Source organism: Monodon monoceros, unplaced genomic scaffold (genome assembly GCF_005190385.1).
Source record: "Monodon monoceros isolate NGI ecotype Baffin Bay Population unplaced genomic scaffold, NGI_Narwhal_1 Super_Scaffold_4, whole genome shotgun sequence".
NCBI classification, from domain to species: Eukaryota; Metazoa; Chordata; class Mammalia; order Artiodactyla; family Monodontidae; genus Monodon; species Monodon monoceros.
Window position 1 is genome coordinate 70,730,320 of NW_021703781.1, and position 17,066 is coordinate 70,747,385.

The 17,066-nt window shown below is 53.0% G+C and overlaps 1 protein-coding gene across 4 annotated transcripts in view; it reads left to right on the forward strand.

Annotated features, from left to right (window-relative positions):
• GRK5 (G protein-coupled receptor kinase 5) overlaps nucleotides 1-17,066 on the forward strand; it is a 223,427-nt gene that overhangs the window by 161,541 nt on the left and 44,820 nt on the right. For all 4 annotated transcript variants that reach the window (XR_003796962.1, XM_029244703.1, XM_029244702.1 and 1 more), the window contains one exon: nucleotides 6,857-6,934. Coding sequence is in view for 3 of the 4 variants with exons in the window: in XM_029244703.1 (XP_029100536.1) it covers nucleotides 6,857-6,934 (78 nt within the window). In the remaining variant the exon portion in view is untranslated. The remainder of the gene's footprint in view (nucleotides 1-6,856; nucleotides 6,935-17,066) is intronic.

Here is a 17,066-nt window from a genome sequence, read left to right on the forward strand (position 1 = left end):
ATGAGGCAGGGCAGGGCAAGGCTAAACCCAGGAGCCAGTGGAATTTTCCAGCCACGTGTCTTATTAGACGTTTATAGTCAGTTTGAAAAGAAGAAGGAAAAAAAATCCAGTGGATGCCTATTTTCATTCTGGTCCTGCAGACGTTCTCTTTTGCTGGGCCTGTACCAAGATCTCTCTTTTGGAAAGGAAATGTGAGTCTGGCTCCCTGTGTTGACGCGTCAAATGCTCCTTACATATGCCTTAACGCCGCCGCCCCTCACGGGAGGCTCACCCCATCCCCTCGCGTTTTTGTCTGCATCTCTGAGAATTAGCAAGGCCTTTCATTGCCCATCCTGACGTGTCAAATGAACAGGCTTTGGAACACCTCTTTTACGCATGAAGACTTTACTGAGTTTTCCAGGGCTGGCGCAATGCTCGTCTAAAATACCTTTTTTCTTCCATCCTGACTGGAACTCCGAGGAGGGAGGAGGTGGCGGCATCCTTGGTGCTGCATGCCGCTCCGGTGCCCCTGGCTCAGTCACAGCCATACACACCGTTCCCACCTCTGTGCCGAATTTCTACCAAGTGGAGTTTTTTAAAACTAACCCATCTTCATCGGCTCTGACGTAGCCCCCAGGAAGGGCTGCTCCCCTGCACAGTCCTAAAGACGGAGTTTCTCGAGTCAAGCAGAAGGCATCGGCTGTTTTAAAATGGGGCCTGGGTGATTTGGGGGCAGCAGAACTGTTTGTGCATCATTCATCAGACTGCAGGGGCAATTCGGCCCTTAGTCTTGGTTGTCGAGCAGCTTCTGGGAGCCTGAGAAGGACCCCCCCATTGCCCTCCCTTCCAGGGAAATGGAGTCAGTGACCCAAGTCAAGGCCTTGAGTAGATTTGGCTTCTGGAGGGCCAAGAAGATTTGCCTAGCGGGTCAGGGGATTGGAAGGGCTTCCAGGCTCATGTCAACCTCCACAGGCCAATAGGGTCTGGCCATGGACCTCTTAAAGACTGATGTACTTCTTCTCTAAATTGTTTTCTGGGAGCCTTGATGGCATCTCAGCTCATTTGAAACCCTCCCGTCCCCAAGCATGGGTGCAACTTAAAGTTTTCAGGTCTCTTCTCTTTGGGATTAGGGGAGGTTTGGCAGATACTCGACCAGATTTACTCAACACACATTTATGAGATGTCTCCAATGTGTCACACTCTGTTCTAGCAGTTGGAAACTACAGAGTGAGCAGGAGAAGTAAGTTCCTGCCCTCATGGAGCTTGCTTTCTGATTAAATGCAAGATTGAAAAAGAAAGAAAGAGCATTTTTTAATGAACTAAGAGATACTAGCTATAAGTTCAGACACCTGTCAAGTATTTGTTATCTATTGCTGGGTAAGAAATTACCTAAAACTTAACAGCTTGAAGCAACAATAAACATTTATCATCTCATAGTTTCTATGGGCCAAGGATTTGGAAGTGGTTAACTGAGGTGCTACTGGCTTATGGTCTCTCTAAAGGTTACCTCAAGATACTGGCTGGGGCTGCAGTCATCTGAAAGCTTGATCTGTTTCCAGGCTTGCACACATGGCTGGCAGGTTGGTGCTGGATGTTGGCTGGAGGCCTCAGCTGTCTTCCATGTGAGCCTCTCCATGGACTGCTTGAGTGTCCTCACAACATGGCTGGCTTTCCCCAGAGCACGTGATCCAAGAGAGAATGGTAGAAGCTGCAGTGTCTTTTATAACCTGGACTCAGAGGTTCCATACTGCCATATCCCTGATACTGTAGTGGTTACGTGGGTTAGCCCTCTATTCAGGATGGAAAGAGCCTTCTCAAGAACATGAATATCAGGATGTGAGGATTATTAAAGTGTGCATTTTGGAGACTGGCAACTACAAATATGACTACAAATGGACTACAGATGGAGTCTCATATCAGGAAATGCTAAAAGTCACTCTAGCCCAGAACTATGGCATGTGAAATTAGTGGGCTATCACCTGGTTTCAGATATGTCCGGTTATCCTGGAATTTTGTTGTAAAATGAATTGAAATGCCTCACCAGTGGAACTAAATATTCTGTTTCTCTTATTTTTGAATCATACCCAGTATTTATTTTTGTCTTTCTATCACTGCTGTGATCTCCCAAAAGAGGGAGGGTGGAGGGTGGTAATCATTCTTCAGGTGGACATAAAGACCCTCAGAGCAGTTGGTAAAGCCTGGGAGCAGGGTCATCTTGAAAAAGTACCACTTGTAAAAAAGTAGGTTCATATACTGGACATCTGTGGGATTGTCCAGTCTCCTGGGTGTCCCACCTGTACTCCCAGACAACATGGCTCTCGTAGAAGCTGCCATGTTCTTAATGCTGTCGCCTGAAAACCACAGCTGATTGGAGCAGGGATGAGTCTGTGAGCCAGTGCAGATCAATGAGTCCTTTCTCTGGGGTTTATAGATTTGAGGGGAAGTCCTTCTCTGGTAGAGGAGGCTTAGAATAAAAAAAACCTGGCTGCTGGGTTTCGTACCACTGGAGCAAGCCAGGCAGCACTGAGGGAGAATGAGGCCAACACACACAGACACACACACACACACACACAGACACAGACACAGACACAGACACACATACACACACATACCCCGGTGAGAGTGGGTTCCAGAAGTGCTCATGTCCCTGGTTCCTGGTGCTCTGGGCCAGGCTGCATTTCCATTTTCCTCACAATTTGGTTGTTCAACCCATCCTTGGATTCCAGGAGCCCAGAGATTACGGTTTTGCCTGAATTAGGCTAGGTTGGGATTCTTTTCACTTAGAATTGAAAGAATAGCAGGGAGAGCCAAAGACCTTTGCACGGTGGCCTTATGAGCGCAGGAGGGAGTAAGGACAGAGAAATAACTCCAGGGGCTGCAGGAGGAGGACCAGCTGGGTGGTGCGGGGGTGGCACAGAGCCACTCCGGGCGGAGGCTCTCTGAATGATGGGCACACAGCAGGTGAGAGCACAGCCCCTCTGTGCTCTCTGACAGCAGCTGGTAAATCTGTCACCTCCCCCCGACCCCTGCCCCGAGAGAGGGTCAGCACCCTTTCCTCCTAACTTCTTTTCTGAGTTTGCCTCCGCCAAGATATGTCTCTCAAGCTGGTGGCCGTGGTGCCGCCACCTTGGGGTCACTCCTACCATTCTGTCTGTACCCCGCGTGGCCAGGGGTCCTCTCCTTCCTCCCTTCTTTCTCTGGGCCCATCCCATTGAAACCTGGGCCATGGAATCCCTTCCTGACCCAGGCCCGAGGGCTCCTCACATGGCGGCCAGAGACCAGAGAACACTCTGTCTGCCCAGGTGGGCACAGGCTGTGGAACTGACCAGGCCCATCTGATGCTGGGGCCCCGGGGGGACACCCCCATCTGCAGTGCTTCTTCATTCTCGCTGGGGGGGCTGGGAGGGGGCAGGCGATGCCAGCCATCTGAAGGATTGTTCAGGCATCAGTGAGGGGCCTGGCCGGAGATGGATGGCTCACTCATGTGTGAATGAACTAAAGTTTAATGAGGACGGTTGACAGAGTGCTGGGCAGAGCGGGGAAAGCAGCATTGGCTGATGTACACACCTGCGCTCTGCAGGGACAGGGGAAGGGCCGATACAGGAAGGAGTGGGAGAAGGCAGCTGCAGGAGCTGGGTCTTCAGAAGGGGGTCCAGGAACCCGGGTGCCCAGGCGGCGAGGGAGCCCGCGGGGTGGGGAGTGACTCCAGAGGGGCAAACGGAGACCCCCACCCCCATGGTCGGGCACCAGCAAGACGCTGAGGCCAAGGTGGGAGGAGCCGGGTGTTTCTCCAGAAAGAGCCATGAGGAGCAGCCCTGCCAGCCGGGCGTGTCACTTGTCCCTGCCGCGAGGACTCTGGAAAAGCTGACCACATCGGTAATTACAGAAGCCGGAGGTGGCGAGACCTCAGCCTCTCTGATTTCATCTTCCTGCCAGGGCAGGAGAAGGGCTCCCGGGACGAGGAGGTGACATCTCAAGTTGGTCAGAGGCCGAGAGGAATTCAGCTCAGACTCTGCTCTGTAAAAGCAGTGCCGGCTTCTGTGAAAACGTGGCAGGGCCCCTTGTACCCGTTTGCAGTCTTCATGTTTTTAAAAACTCATCTGAGGGAAATGTGTTTTAATAGAGGACATATTTTTATTAGCATTTTCTGAGATGGATGATGCAATTAGAGCCAGCCAAGAGAGAGAATGAAATATTAGGTTTGTAAACTAGGATGTACACAGATGTTTATACTCTTTGGCAAGTACAGATACGTAAATAATTCTTTTCGCCTTAAACTCAATGTAGTATTCTGCTCTTTGTGTTACAGCATCTCCTCCCCAAAGGCCATTCCTGTGTTTGGCATAAATCACCGTGCAAAGAGAAGGCTCATTAAATGCCTGCCTCCATTGGCACCATGGATGTATCTGGGGAAGAGAAATACCCTCCGCGTGGACTGGCACAGGAGCTCTTTGGCACTCTGGCTGTTAGGGTTGAGCTCTGGGCAGGAGAAGGTTTCAGATGGGCAACACGGCAGGGAGGACAGTGTGTGTCCCCTCTGTTGGGAGGAGGGGACAAGCCCACCACCCACCCTGGTTGGAGGGAATTCTCACGGATGGAGGTCACGGGGGCATCCTGGCATGTGGTTCACCTCTCTGTTCGTTGAAGTCATTGTCGGGCTGCCGCTTCCAGAGCCCACTCTAATAGTAAAATTCTAGGCTGCTGGCCCAGCCCAGCCTCTTATTTGCTGTCTATGTTTTCTGGTTGAAGCTGATTTCAGCAGCTTTGGCCGACTACCTGGGCAAGGGTGTTCCCGTAGCAGCGGGTTCCCGGGTGGTCCCCCGCCTCTGGTTGTGTGATTGGCCTGAGCTCTGCCCAGCCGAGCTGCCATGGTGCTTTTTCTCTGTAGGTGGCCTCTCAGGACGGGTCCCCCATGAGCCCCTCTCAGGGGTCACTGTGGAGACTTGGCCTGTCACTCCAGGTGACTTAATCGGTGTGGAAAGCCCAGCTGGAAGCCTTCTGTTGGTTTTCTGCCTCCCAACACAAATGCTCTTCAAGTGGTGGCGACCTGACATGGACTCTCAAAGAAAGGCCTTTTGATGCCGGGCCGGGGATGCCTGTCCCCGCGTGCTCCCGGCTGCCGCCCTGTGGAACTGTGGCGCCCAGCTGCCCAGCCGGGCCTCTGCTGGGAGGGAGCTGACCTGAAAGGGATGTTATTTTTTTAACGTGGGTTTTAGTACCCAGAGCAATAATATTTTCAGCTGGTTATTGAGGCTGATTAGTGAGCCTTAGGCCTCCATTTGGTTAGATAGAGCCTCCTTCACAGATGTGTTTTGGGACAGTGCAAATCCAGGGTTCTGCATGGGATTGAGTTACCCCCAAAAGGTAGTTGGGCATTTGCCTGTGGCCTGGGCCCTGCAAAGCAGTCTGGGTAAATTCCCATAGCGCCAGACCACCAGGAGGGGTTTCCAGGGTGGCTGGACACTGGGAGCTTCTCTTCTCCCCACTGGAAAATAGGGGGGCAGTTGTACTCTAGAACCCTCAGCCCCTTTAGAGTTGCAGCTCCAGCCCAGGAGGGTCTTCCGGGCTGGCCTGGGGAGAAATTGGACCCTAGACACTGGATTGAGAGGTTGCTTTGAACCAGGCCAGGGGGTGGGGGGTGGAGGTTGGGGTCTGACTTCACAGCGAGGTGGCTGGGGAAGGAGTTTCAGTCCCGCTGTGCTGATGTCATTTCCTGTCTCTTTTGAAATAGCTGTACTTTTGGACGGAGGCTGACAAGTCCTTGGGTGGTGGATTTTGAAATGGTTATAAACAATTTGCAATTAGTTCCCTTGTTTAAATGAGAAAGGTAAACTCACCCAAGCTCTTCCTTAACTCGAGGAGGCCTTTTACCCACTTAGCAAGTGGGTCAGATGCCAGTGAAGGAGCCTCTCTCGGGTCAAGGAAGATAACACAGTTTGTCTTTTGAGGCCTCACTTCTTTCTTCAGGGCTCGGGTCCCACTGGCTTGGCCAGCCATCAGGGTCCTAAATTCCTTGGTGTTGTTGAGAAAGAGGTCTGGGCTTGGAGGTCCAAGTCCCAGCCCTGCCGCCTCGCTGCAGCCCCCCGCCCCTGCCCCCCGCCCCCGCCCACCTCCCAGTGACCCTAGGCAACTCTGCTGAACCTTCTGCTCTTTGTTTGCAGATGAAGGGGTATGACAGCAGCCCCTGCCCTCCTGTGTCACTACCTGGGCTCTTTTTAGGTTCATATAAGAGCATTTGAAATCTCTCTGTATGTTCCCTTTGTAAACTGAAAAGCTGTAAAAGCTACGGAATGCATATTATTGTCTTCTCTTGCAAGGTGTAGTCATTACAATGAGTATTTATTATGTGCCCGTCTCTGTCACGTTCTCTCTGCACAATCACCCTACACGTAAGTGCTTTTTCCATCTGCACTTCATAGAGGTTGAGGAAACAGTCCAAGGTCACACGGCTTGTAAGGTGTGTGACCTCAGCAGCCCCTCTCGAGGATCTTCCAGGTTGGTGGCTCCAGTTACTTTCCAGCAGCTTCCTTTGATTTTCGTAAGCCAGTGGTTCTCAACCCCAGGTGCCTGGGTGCCCGGCCTCCATCGCCAGAGGGTCTGACTCCATGGGCATGGGGCGGGGCCCGAGCACCATCGTTGGCTCCCCCGTGATTCTTATGTGCCGCCCCAGTTCTGAGCATGTGTCCACGGTGGAGCAGCGTAGGCTGGACTGGACGTCAGGGCTCCTCCCCTCTCTGGGCCTCAGTCCCTGCCCTGTAGAAGGAGGGGATTGATCACGTGACCTCCAGGGTGTCTTCTCCAGGGGCCTCTAAGGTTCTACAACTATGAGAAGGTCGTGAACAAATCTATTATTTTTCTTTTCCTTCTTCTGTTTTAGGCAGAATATGAAGTTACTCCGGATGAAAAACTGGGAGAAAAAGGGAAGGAAATTATGACCAAGTACCTCACCCCAAAGGTAAGAGGCTGCCCAAACCCCAAAGCAGGAGGAATATGGGCCCCCAGGTTTGTGCCAGGCCATGTGAGGAGTGCCCAGCCGGTGGTGCCATTGGTCTCCAGATCCAGAATTCTCATCCTCCTCCAGAGGCACCCAAGCCTGGCCAGGCCAAGGCAGTGGTCCAGGCCACCCCAGGCCTGGGGTGAGGAGGCCTGCTTCTTGGGGGCCCAGTCCCCTCCAGGGGCCCTCATACTTCCCACTGTTCACACCCAGGCGTTTGTGGCAGGACAGGTGGAGGCTCGGCTGAGGCAGGGATCAGAGTGCCCAGAAGAAAGGGCACAGCAGGGGTGGCTCTGAGAGGTCAGCGTGACGGGAAGGGGCCAGGGCTGATGGGAAGGAAAGGGGCTGGCTGAAGCTGCGCCGGCAGAGGCAAAGTCAGCTGAACACACAGCAGGATGCAGCGTTTTCTGAAGTGTTCTGGAGGACGCTCAAGGGCCTCAGGACTGGGGTCACCCCCGTGGCCTGTGTGCACTCATGGTGGCACGGGCGCTGGATGCAGTTAAACATGGATGCTGCGGCTCCTCAGCTTGAGTTCCACTCAGGAGTCAGAGGCGGGACTGTGGACACAAGGAGTCCAGCTCACACACACCAGCTCCTCCAGCAGCAGGTGGGCTGCTGAAGGCCCCTGCTGAAGGCATCCAGGGCGACACGAGGGGATTAAACCCACAGTAGCTCCTTCCGAGTTTACAGCCAGGCCTCCTCCCCTCCCTGTACATATGGATGGTTTCTGCACAGTTTTTTTGTTGTTGTTTTGTTTTTTAAAGCTTCATTTTAATTAGCTTCATTTAAAAGAAAAAAATTATTTTTGGCCGTGTTGGTTCTTCGTTTCTGTGCGAGGGCTTTCTCTAGTTGTTGCGAGCGGGGGCCACTCTTCATCGCGGTACGCGGGCCTCTCACTGTCACGGCCTCTCTTGTTGCGGAGCACGGGCTCCAGACGCGCAGGCTCAGTAGTTGTGGCTCACGGGCGTAGTTGCTCCGCGGCATGTGGGATCTTCCCAGACCAGGGCTCGAACCCGTGTCCCCGGCATTGGCAGGCGGATTCTCAACCACTGCGCCGCCAGTGAAGCCCCTCTGCACAGTCTTATATATTTTATTCACACAGCACGGAAGTCCCTTGAGTCACCTTGTCGTTCTCAGCAGGGGTCACAGGTCCTTGGCAGCTCTGCTCCCACCTCACACCCTCGCTGCCCCCTGGGATGTTAGGGAGGTCCCAGGGGCCTGAGTGCGTGACGAGGACCGCCCATGCCACACTGAGCCTTGCTCCGGAGAAGGTGTGCTCGCCTACATCGCCTGCTGGCGGCCAGCCCAGCCTCACCCCACAGACGTCTCCGTGTCCCTTTCCCCTGCTCCTGCTGAGACACCACCCCCAGTTGCTTCCCTTTTCTGCTTCTGCTGCCGTCGTAATCATACACACCTCTTAATGGAATGGCAGGCAACCCCAGGGCCTTTGCACTTTTCAGAAGCGAGTGGATTCATGTTCATAAACTCCTCCAGACGCTGGACAGGGCTGCCTCGCTCTGCACAAGGCGTAGCCCTGGGCACATCTGGCTGCCCTCTCCATCTGCAGGGCCACCAGGCTGCGTGGCCTCGCTTTGTTCCAGGTACGGGCCTGAAAGTCTTTAAGTTGAAAATGGTCAAGGAGGAGACGTGTCTGAGTAGGGTCCCCCTTTGCCCGCAGTCGCAGCCGCTGACCTGTTGAGAGGCTGCAGGGATGTTTTCGGTCTCCTGGCCACCACTTGACACAGGGAGTCCACTCCGGGCATAACAGGCCTGAGGGGCGTAAACACCCCCGGGGGAAGAGAACAGCTCAGTGCTGAGCACCTAAAGCAAGCCAGACACCAACTAGACACTATCTGTGACGGTTCCGGCCTTCATGAGATGAGAGGTGGATAGACAGCCCTGTTTACAGGTGGCTGCCGGGGCCCAGAGCAGGGAGTGACCTGCTACGGCCGCGCAGCTGATAGACTCTTGCTGCCCTCGGCCAAGGTGGTTTCTACAGTGGCTCAGCTTTGTCCGTCCAGTTCTCCATCTGCGCCCCCCTTTCGGGCTGCCCACCTGCTGGGGTTCCCCCTCAAACAGTGGCAACTAACATATACTGAGGACCCAGTGTGTGCAGGCACGGTCTCACCTAGTCTTGCTGTCACCGTGTGATGTGATTCTGTTGGCTCCGTCTTGCGCGGACACGGAGCCTCAGGAGGTGCTGTCACTGTCCCAGGCAACAGCTGGGAGTTGAGCCCAGGTCGCGGTGATCCCAGAGCCTCTGGCTTTGCCCCTGTGCTGCACTGTGTCCACCACCCGCCCCCGCGCATCTGCTGGCCTGGCCAGGATCCGTGGTGAGGATGAGGTTGTGCCTTTGCCTGGCCTTGCTGCCTCGCTTGGCCTATCCAAGGGCTGCTGCAGGGGCCATTTCCCTCTCCCCCCGCCGGCCGACCTTGACCAGAAGCCTCTTCTCACAGACCCCAGTCGGGGCCCCTCCCTACCCCTGCTCAGCGCTGCCTCTATCTCCTGGAGGGGTGGGGCCCAGCCTCCCCGGCAGCTCAGACCGTTTCACAGGTGCCTCAGAGCTTGCCAGCATTTTTTCCTTAAGTACTCCTCAATTAAAAAAATTTAAACCACAGCATATGTTATGGCCCAGGGGCCTGGGGAAGGTGTTCGAAGCGGTCCCGTGGGTTGACTGTTTTCCAATAATAAGTGTTGCGCTGCCTTCCTAGTCCTTCCTGCAGTCTCTCTCCCAGGAGCCTGTGTTACTTCTCAGCGCTGCGGATACCCCGGGTGCTGGGGAGCGAGCGCTGGGAGAGGAGCCACGTGGCTGAAGCCCCAGCACTGGCTCTGGGGCCTTCGAACGACCCCCAGGACCCCTGTCCCCAAACCCAGGTAGTCCTCACCTTGTACGCACTCCTCAAGGTGCAGCTCTTGTGTCTCGGCTCCAGGCGGCATTTTCCAAAGGGTAGAATGTGGAACACTGACCATTCGAGAGGCTCTGGGAAAAAAAACACCTCTGTGGACAATTACCTGTGGGCAGCGCTGCTCGCCGGGTCTCTCCCTTGTAAAGATTCACCCAGCCTGTGAGCATATTAAAGGCTCTGAGAAGTCCCTCAGTAAAGAAACCTGTTTAACTGCTAATAAAGCATTTCCCAAACTTTTTTTTTTTCAATTTCACATCCTGCTGAATACATCTTGGGCTGCAGAACACATGCAGGGGTCTTCACGACCTGGCCTCCAGTTTCCTCTCCCAAAGGCCCCACGCTGGGCTCCAGCCACGCCTCCTCCCAGCCTCATCTTGATGTCCCCATCTCGTCACCCTTGTCCATCTGTTCCCTGCAAGGCCCTGCACCCGGAAGGAGCTGCCACCCCCCCACTGTCTTTCTGCCCCCCACACCCCACCCCGTCTTTCTGCCGCTGTGTCTCTGCTTCTCCGCACAGAGCCTCTTCTGCCTCTGGTCAGAAGCCATCGCTCCCACCTGGGTGGTCTCCCAGCTCGCCGCCCTGTTGTGCCTCTGCAGGTCCGTGGGGTCAGTGCTTCCACGCCCTGGAGAAGGTGGCTCCTGAAGAGCCCACCTTCCAAAGAGGGTGACAGCACGTCAACAGATCGGTGGAATGCAGCGTGATGGGAGCAGTGGCTGACGGTGCACAGGGAAGTGTGAGGGTGGGAAGGTCTGCGGAGGCTGTCCTAGACCGGCCTGGGGGAGCCAGGGAGCCGTCTGGGAGTGGATGCAGCTGAGTCGAATTTCAGTGTGATGATGAGGGGAAGCCAGGTGCGAGTGAAAGGAAAGGAGAAGGGCCTTTCATGCGCAAAGGTCTAGAGCAGGGGCTCTCACCTGGGGACGTTTTGCCCTCCCCCGCGCCCCGCCCCGGGGACATTTGGCTGTGTCTGGAGATCATTTTGGTGGACACAACTGGGGGTATGTGCTACTGGCATCTAACGCACATGGGCAGGGGTACAGCTGAGCATGCTGCGATGCAAGGACGGCCCCCCCACGAAGAGTTATGTGGCCCCAAATGTCAGGAGTGCTGAGGGTGAGAGGCCTTGGTGCAGAGGTGGGAAAGGGTGTGTGTGCGGGGGAGAGGTCAGTGTTACAGGGGCCCTCTGGGTGGCAGGACCTGGGAAACCATGGTGGGGAGCCTGACACCATCCTAAGGGCGGTGGGGAGCCCCTAGGGCTCTGAATGCCATTTGCAGTTTACGATGGTCTCTCTCCCAACGCAGAGGAGAAAGGGGAGGGGGAGGGCTGGAGGCAGGAGGCCTTCCCGGGAGCTGCTGCCGCAGCTGGGGCAGGAGGTGGGGGACGGGGTGGGGGGGAAGACACAAGGGCCTTGGGAAATGTTGGGGGAAGGAGCTCTCGGCGGGGGTGGTGGTGGCAGGTGTGGGGCATGAGGAAAGGGAACAAGAGGAATCCCAAGTGACTCTCTGGTTTCCATCTCAAGTCACTGAGCGGGTGCAGGTGCCCCCAGGAAAGGCACGGTACCCAGGATGAGAGCCATTGCTATAGGTGGCCAGGCTAGTAGCTCACTGGGCAGATATGATGGCATCTGTTCTCTGTGTCCCCTGCCCCGTGCACAGTGTTGGACACATGGCTCTCATTCATTGTGCGTTGGTTTGAATGAGACAATGAGGGGCCCTGGGAAGCTTCCCTCTATGGGCCCCTTCCCTCTCCCACCTCAAGTCTCTTTCTGGCGAGCTGACACTTGGCTGGCCTGTGTCCCCCAGTGTCTGACAGAGTGTGTTTGCTGAGAGTCTGGCTGAAAATCCCTGCTCGAAGTCAAAGCTCATGCCCGGAGCCGGCTTCTCGCTCCCTGTGCGATGATGCTCTCCAAAGCCTGGCTTGAAGGCATCCATCTCAGAGGCCAAGTCCACTCTTTGGACACTGCCCAGAATCCTGCATCAGTTACCCGTACATGGCCAGCCTTGCTCTGGGGGCAGTCAGAGGACAGCAGCCCGGGGTGGGCTTTGGGATGGGCTGAAAGCTGTTGAGATGTGACACAAAGGCAGTGGAGTGCTGTGAGGACGTGAGTTTTAGGACCTGGTTGACTCGGGTTGGAAGCCAGGCTTGGCCTGTTTTAGCTGAGTGGCCTTGGGAAAGTTACTTAACCTCCCGGAACCTCAGGCTGCTCCTCTGTCCAGTGGGCGAGGGTCATAAATACCAGCAGGACAGAGCCCAGGAGCTGGTACGAATAAGACTCTCCCTAAGCAGGGGCTCTCATCTGACTTTCCCTCTTCCTAGTCTGTGTTTTCATATTCAGGCTGTTGAATGAGGAAATCATTCAGACATGAACTCCAGCTGTGGAGTTGTGCGAGGCCAAGGAGGGGTCCACAGGGTCCTCAGCCTCAGAGGGCTGGCCAGAGAGACTGGCCAACAGTAATGCATTGGTCAGGATGATTAATGCTAGCTGCCACAACAAACAAACCCCAAATCTCAGGGGCTTCACACACCAGAAATTTCTTTCTTTCTCATGCGTGCTCTGCCTGGGTCTCTTCTGGATGAAGATCAGGGGTCCTGGCTGCTTTGGTGTCTCCACCACCAAAGGGGAAGAGAGGAGTGAAAGACGGACATGAGCTTTAACTGCCTTGGTCCCGATGTGACACATCACTTTCTCTCTGTCCACTGACCAGCAAGGAAGCCTGGGGGATTCAGGGGAGCATATGGAAAATTGCTCCCTGCCTACGTTTCCTCAACCCCCAAGCTGAAAACATTGTCTGTTTGGCAGGCTAATTTCTAGTGCTGGTGAGACAGCTCAGAGAAGCTGCCCAGAAGCTGGTCGAATCAGACATGTGTGCTGGGCTCTGTAGAGATCTGGGTAGCTCACTTTCCAGGTACCTACAGATCAGAGGTGATACAGGTGGCAGGTATTCAGGTGCAGGATTGCTCTGAGCTGGAGATGGACCAGGAAATATTCCTAATTATAATAATAAATAATAATAATGGATGATCCTGAAAACAGTATTATATATCATTCATCACTACAGACATCATTTTTAAAATACTAGCTCATGGGGACTTCCCTGGTGGTCCAGTGGTTGAGAATCCATCTTGCAATGCAGGGCACGCCAGTTCGATCCCTGGTCGGGGAGCTAAGATCCCACATGCCGCGGGGCAACTAAGCCCGCGCGCCGCAGCTAGAGAGAAGCGCAAGCACTGCAACGAAGAGCCCGCGCACCGCAACTAAGACCCAATGCAGTCAACAAATAAAAAAAAATAATAAAGTTTAAAAATATATATATATTAGCTTATGGAGATATAATTCATGTATCATAAAATGTACTCTTTTAAAGTCCACAGTTCGATGGTTTTTAAAATAGTCACAGAATCGTGCAACTATCACCACTCTCTGATTCCAGGACATTTTATCTCCCTGAGTAGAAACCCCGTACTCATCACCGTCACTCCCTATTTCCTTTTCTTCCCACCCCAGGCAACCGCTAATCTACTTTCTGTCTCTATGGGTTTGCCAGTTCTGGGCATTTCATATAAGTAGAATCATACAGTATGTGGACTTTTGTGACTGACTTCTTTCACTTAGCATGTTTTCAAGGTTCCTCCATGTTGTAGCAGGTATCAGTATTTCATTCCTTTTTATGGCTGGATAATATTCCATTTTAATGGGTAAACCACATTTTATTTATCTTCTCATCAATTGATAGACACTTGGATGTTTCTGCTTTGGGGCTATTATGAATAATGCTGCTATGAACATCCATGCACAAGTTTTTGCATGGGCATATTTTTAAATTTCTCTTGGGTATATACTTAGGAGTGGAATTGCTGGGTCACATGGTAACTTGATATTTAATCAGTTGAGGAATGGCCAGGCTGTTTTCAAAGTGGCAGCACCATTTGACATTCCCACCAGCAGTGTATGAAGGTTCCAGTCTCTCCACATCCTCTCCAACGCTTGGCATATTCCCTCTTCTTTTTTCATCCTAGTGGGTGTGAAGTGGTATCTCATTGTGGTTTTGATTTGCATTTCCCTAATGACTAGTGATGTTGAGCACCTTTTCATATGCTTATTGGCCATTTGTATATCTTTTTTTTTTTTTTTTTTTGGCTGTTTTGGGTCTTCGTTGCTGCGCGGGGGCTTACTCTTCGTTGCGGTGTGGGCTTCTCATTGCAGAGGCTTCTCTTGTTACAGAGCACGGGCTCTAGGCGCAGGGGCTTCCGTAGTTGTGGCTCGCGGGCTCAGTAGTTGTGGTTCACGGGCTTAGTTGCTCTGAGTCATGTGGGATCTTCCCGGACCAGGGACCGAACCCATGTCCCCTGCATTGGCAGGCAGATTCTTATCCACTGCGCCACCAGGGAAGCCCCTAAGCGTTCTTTTTATGTTCTAGGTACAAGTCCTTTATCAGATATGTGATTTGCAGATACTTTCTCTCAGTCTGTGGGTTGTCTTTTTACTTTCTTGATGGTGTCCTTTGAAACACAAAGATTTTTCATTTTGATGACATTCGGACTCATTTTTGTTAGGCCCATAAATAGGCCTGTTAGACACGTTAGGCCCATAAATCTCTCTTCCTCTGCAAAACCAAAGCCCCATCGCCTGTTGTAAAGGGCAGGGCCAGGTCTGGTCCTTCACCAATATTCCACGCCTTCTCCTGGTTGACATGACCACATTCTTTAGGCTGTTGTCCGGGTCTAGCACTGCAACGACCTGCTCTTGGATCTTCCTAGCAACTCCCCAAGGTGGGTATTAGTGCGTCTGTTTTACAGATCAGGCACCTGAGGTTTGGGAAGGGAAGAGGCTGGCTTAGAATAGCGGAGGCGGGGCTTTAAAGGAGCTTCTTAGTGTCCTGCTTCGGCAGTGTGCTTTGTAGGACATCTTGCTCTGTTCATTTTCATTGTGCCCATCGGCAGCTCTGCCAGGTCTCCACTCCAATCACTAAGGCCTGGCAGATGGCACCCAGTTTCAATGTGGTTTTGCTAGGAAGTGTCAGTGGATGCCAGGCGAAGCTCAGACCTGGCAGAGGGTCCTGTTGAAAGGGCCTGCGTGGGCTTCTTCCGACAATGAGGTGGGCGGGTGGGTTGGGACAGACTTCTGACATGAACCCGCCTGGCATCCTCTGTGGGATCCTGGGAATGCCCCAGAGCAGGCAGCTCTTGGAGGGCATTTCTTGCGGGAGGTCCACTGGCAGGATGGCTTCTCTGGGCCCTCCAGAGATGCGGGCCTCTTTGTTTCTGAAAACAATGGTAGGCTAGGGCAGGGAAGTTTGTTCTTGTTAAGGGGGAAACTACCCATCAACCTGAGTTACTGCACAAAAGAAATCTATTCCTAGTGCTTGTTTGGCTCTCCGGAAAACATCTACTTTTCAAAAAGTAAGGAGCTTGAATGAAAGGAAATAATAATTATTCCAAGTTCCTCTTTCTCCGCCCCGGTCACAGCCTCACTTCACTGGCACCTCCCCCTACCCCACCCAGGCAGTAGCATAGGATCTGAGCTAAACCAAACAGCTGGTTTCTCGAAAGGGGACAGCTCCTCGGCCTCTGGGGCAGTCAGAGGCTTCAATCTTTGTCTTCAGGGGCACATGGAACCCAGTTCTGCCACTTTCCAGTGGGGCATGTTTGGAGCCTCAGTTTCCCCATCTGAGTATGGGGATGATAACAGTGGTGCTCAAATGGGCTCATTTTTCTTTAAATCAACTCATCTTTTAACTTGAAATAAATGAGTTTCAAAAGGAAACGTTGTTATCAGCAATTACCTGGAAAGCCAGTATTGATTTGCTGTACATAAAGATAACTGGAAAAGTTATCCTAGCTGGGTACTCTTTTGCTTACCTAACGCTCGGAGCCTCCTTTCTCTTTGTTTCTGAAGGGCAAGTAGCGAGTATTAGAGACAGGTTAGCAAGATGGTAGGTAGCATCACACTGAGACTTTCTTCTTGATGATGGGAGACTTAAAAGAAAATTGAAAAGGGAATACTTTTTTCACTGAGTGATTCAGTATTATTTAATTGTGTCCCTGTACCTCGAGGCTAAGACCACTTCATCATCTTTAGAAAATGCTGGGCTGTTTACTTCCCAGCTATGATGCATTTTAGAAATGCTGGCTTGTTGTTGGAAGAGACAGCATGACCTAAAGCAAAGGGCACTAGGACTGAGGCTTGCTCCTGGATCTCCCTTCCTGGGATCTGGGGCCCTGAGGAGCTAACTTAGCATCCATCTAACCATCTAACCAACACTTGGTCTCCAGGGACCCAAGGCCATGGAATACGGTTGGCCCGGGTAATGCCTCCCTTCCACGTGCCTGGCCTGCCCTCCAGGGGTTTGAGCTCCCTGCTTCTGGCCCCAGAGCCAGCTGTTCATCTCTGCTAAGATCACCTGGCTCTTGTCTGCCTCCCTGCAGCCCGAACGGCATCTCCATCCTGTTGTCAGTGAATCTGGTGAGCTCAGAATCCACCTTTGCTTGAACCCCTCCTGGGCAGGGTCTGGCTGGAAGGGTCCAGCTGGAAGGACCTGTGGGGCATGCACCCCAGGTTTTCCCACTTCCTGCCACAGCACTGCAAGAAGTCTCAAGGCTGGAAGAGGGTTGAAAAGAAAACTTGAGAAAGGAACTTCCTGGGAACAGCTCTTAATGTGTTTCAAACACTGTTCTCAGGGCTTTAAATAACTCACTTAATCCTCATATCTACCCCATAGATTATTATCTCCATTTTAAAGATGAGGAGGTGAAGACACAGAGAGGTTAAGTAACTTACTCAAGGTCACACAGCTGGGATGGAGGAAGCTGAGACTTCAGAGTCTGTGCTCTTGACCCTTCCCCATCCTGCCCTCCTAAGATAACCTAACCTGGCTCCCTGCCTTGAGCTCCACTCACATCTCTTCTTGATTGAAGGACTGTTAATGACCAGTCCTTTGGAGACTGGCAAACCAGTGCCGTTTGGAGAGCAGCAGGGCTCCTGGGTCATTTCAAGTTTGCCCCCAGCACCCAGCACTACATGGCTCCCCATGGAGTGCCCCTGCTGCTTGAGCCAGCAATCCTGGTACGATGGGAGATGACTCCATAACCCATCCTCAGGGACTGTTCCTCTAGTTCATCCCAAGGGGAAAGAGGACACCACCTAGAGTAGGCTACAGCACCCAGGGGATCTCAGGGGCCACCCGGTCC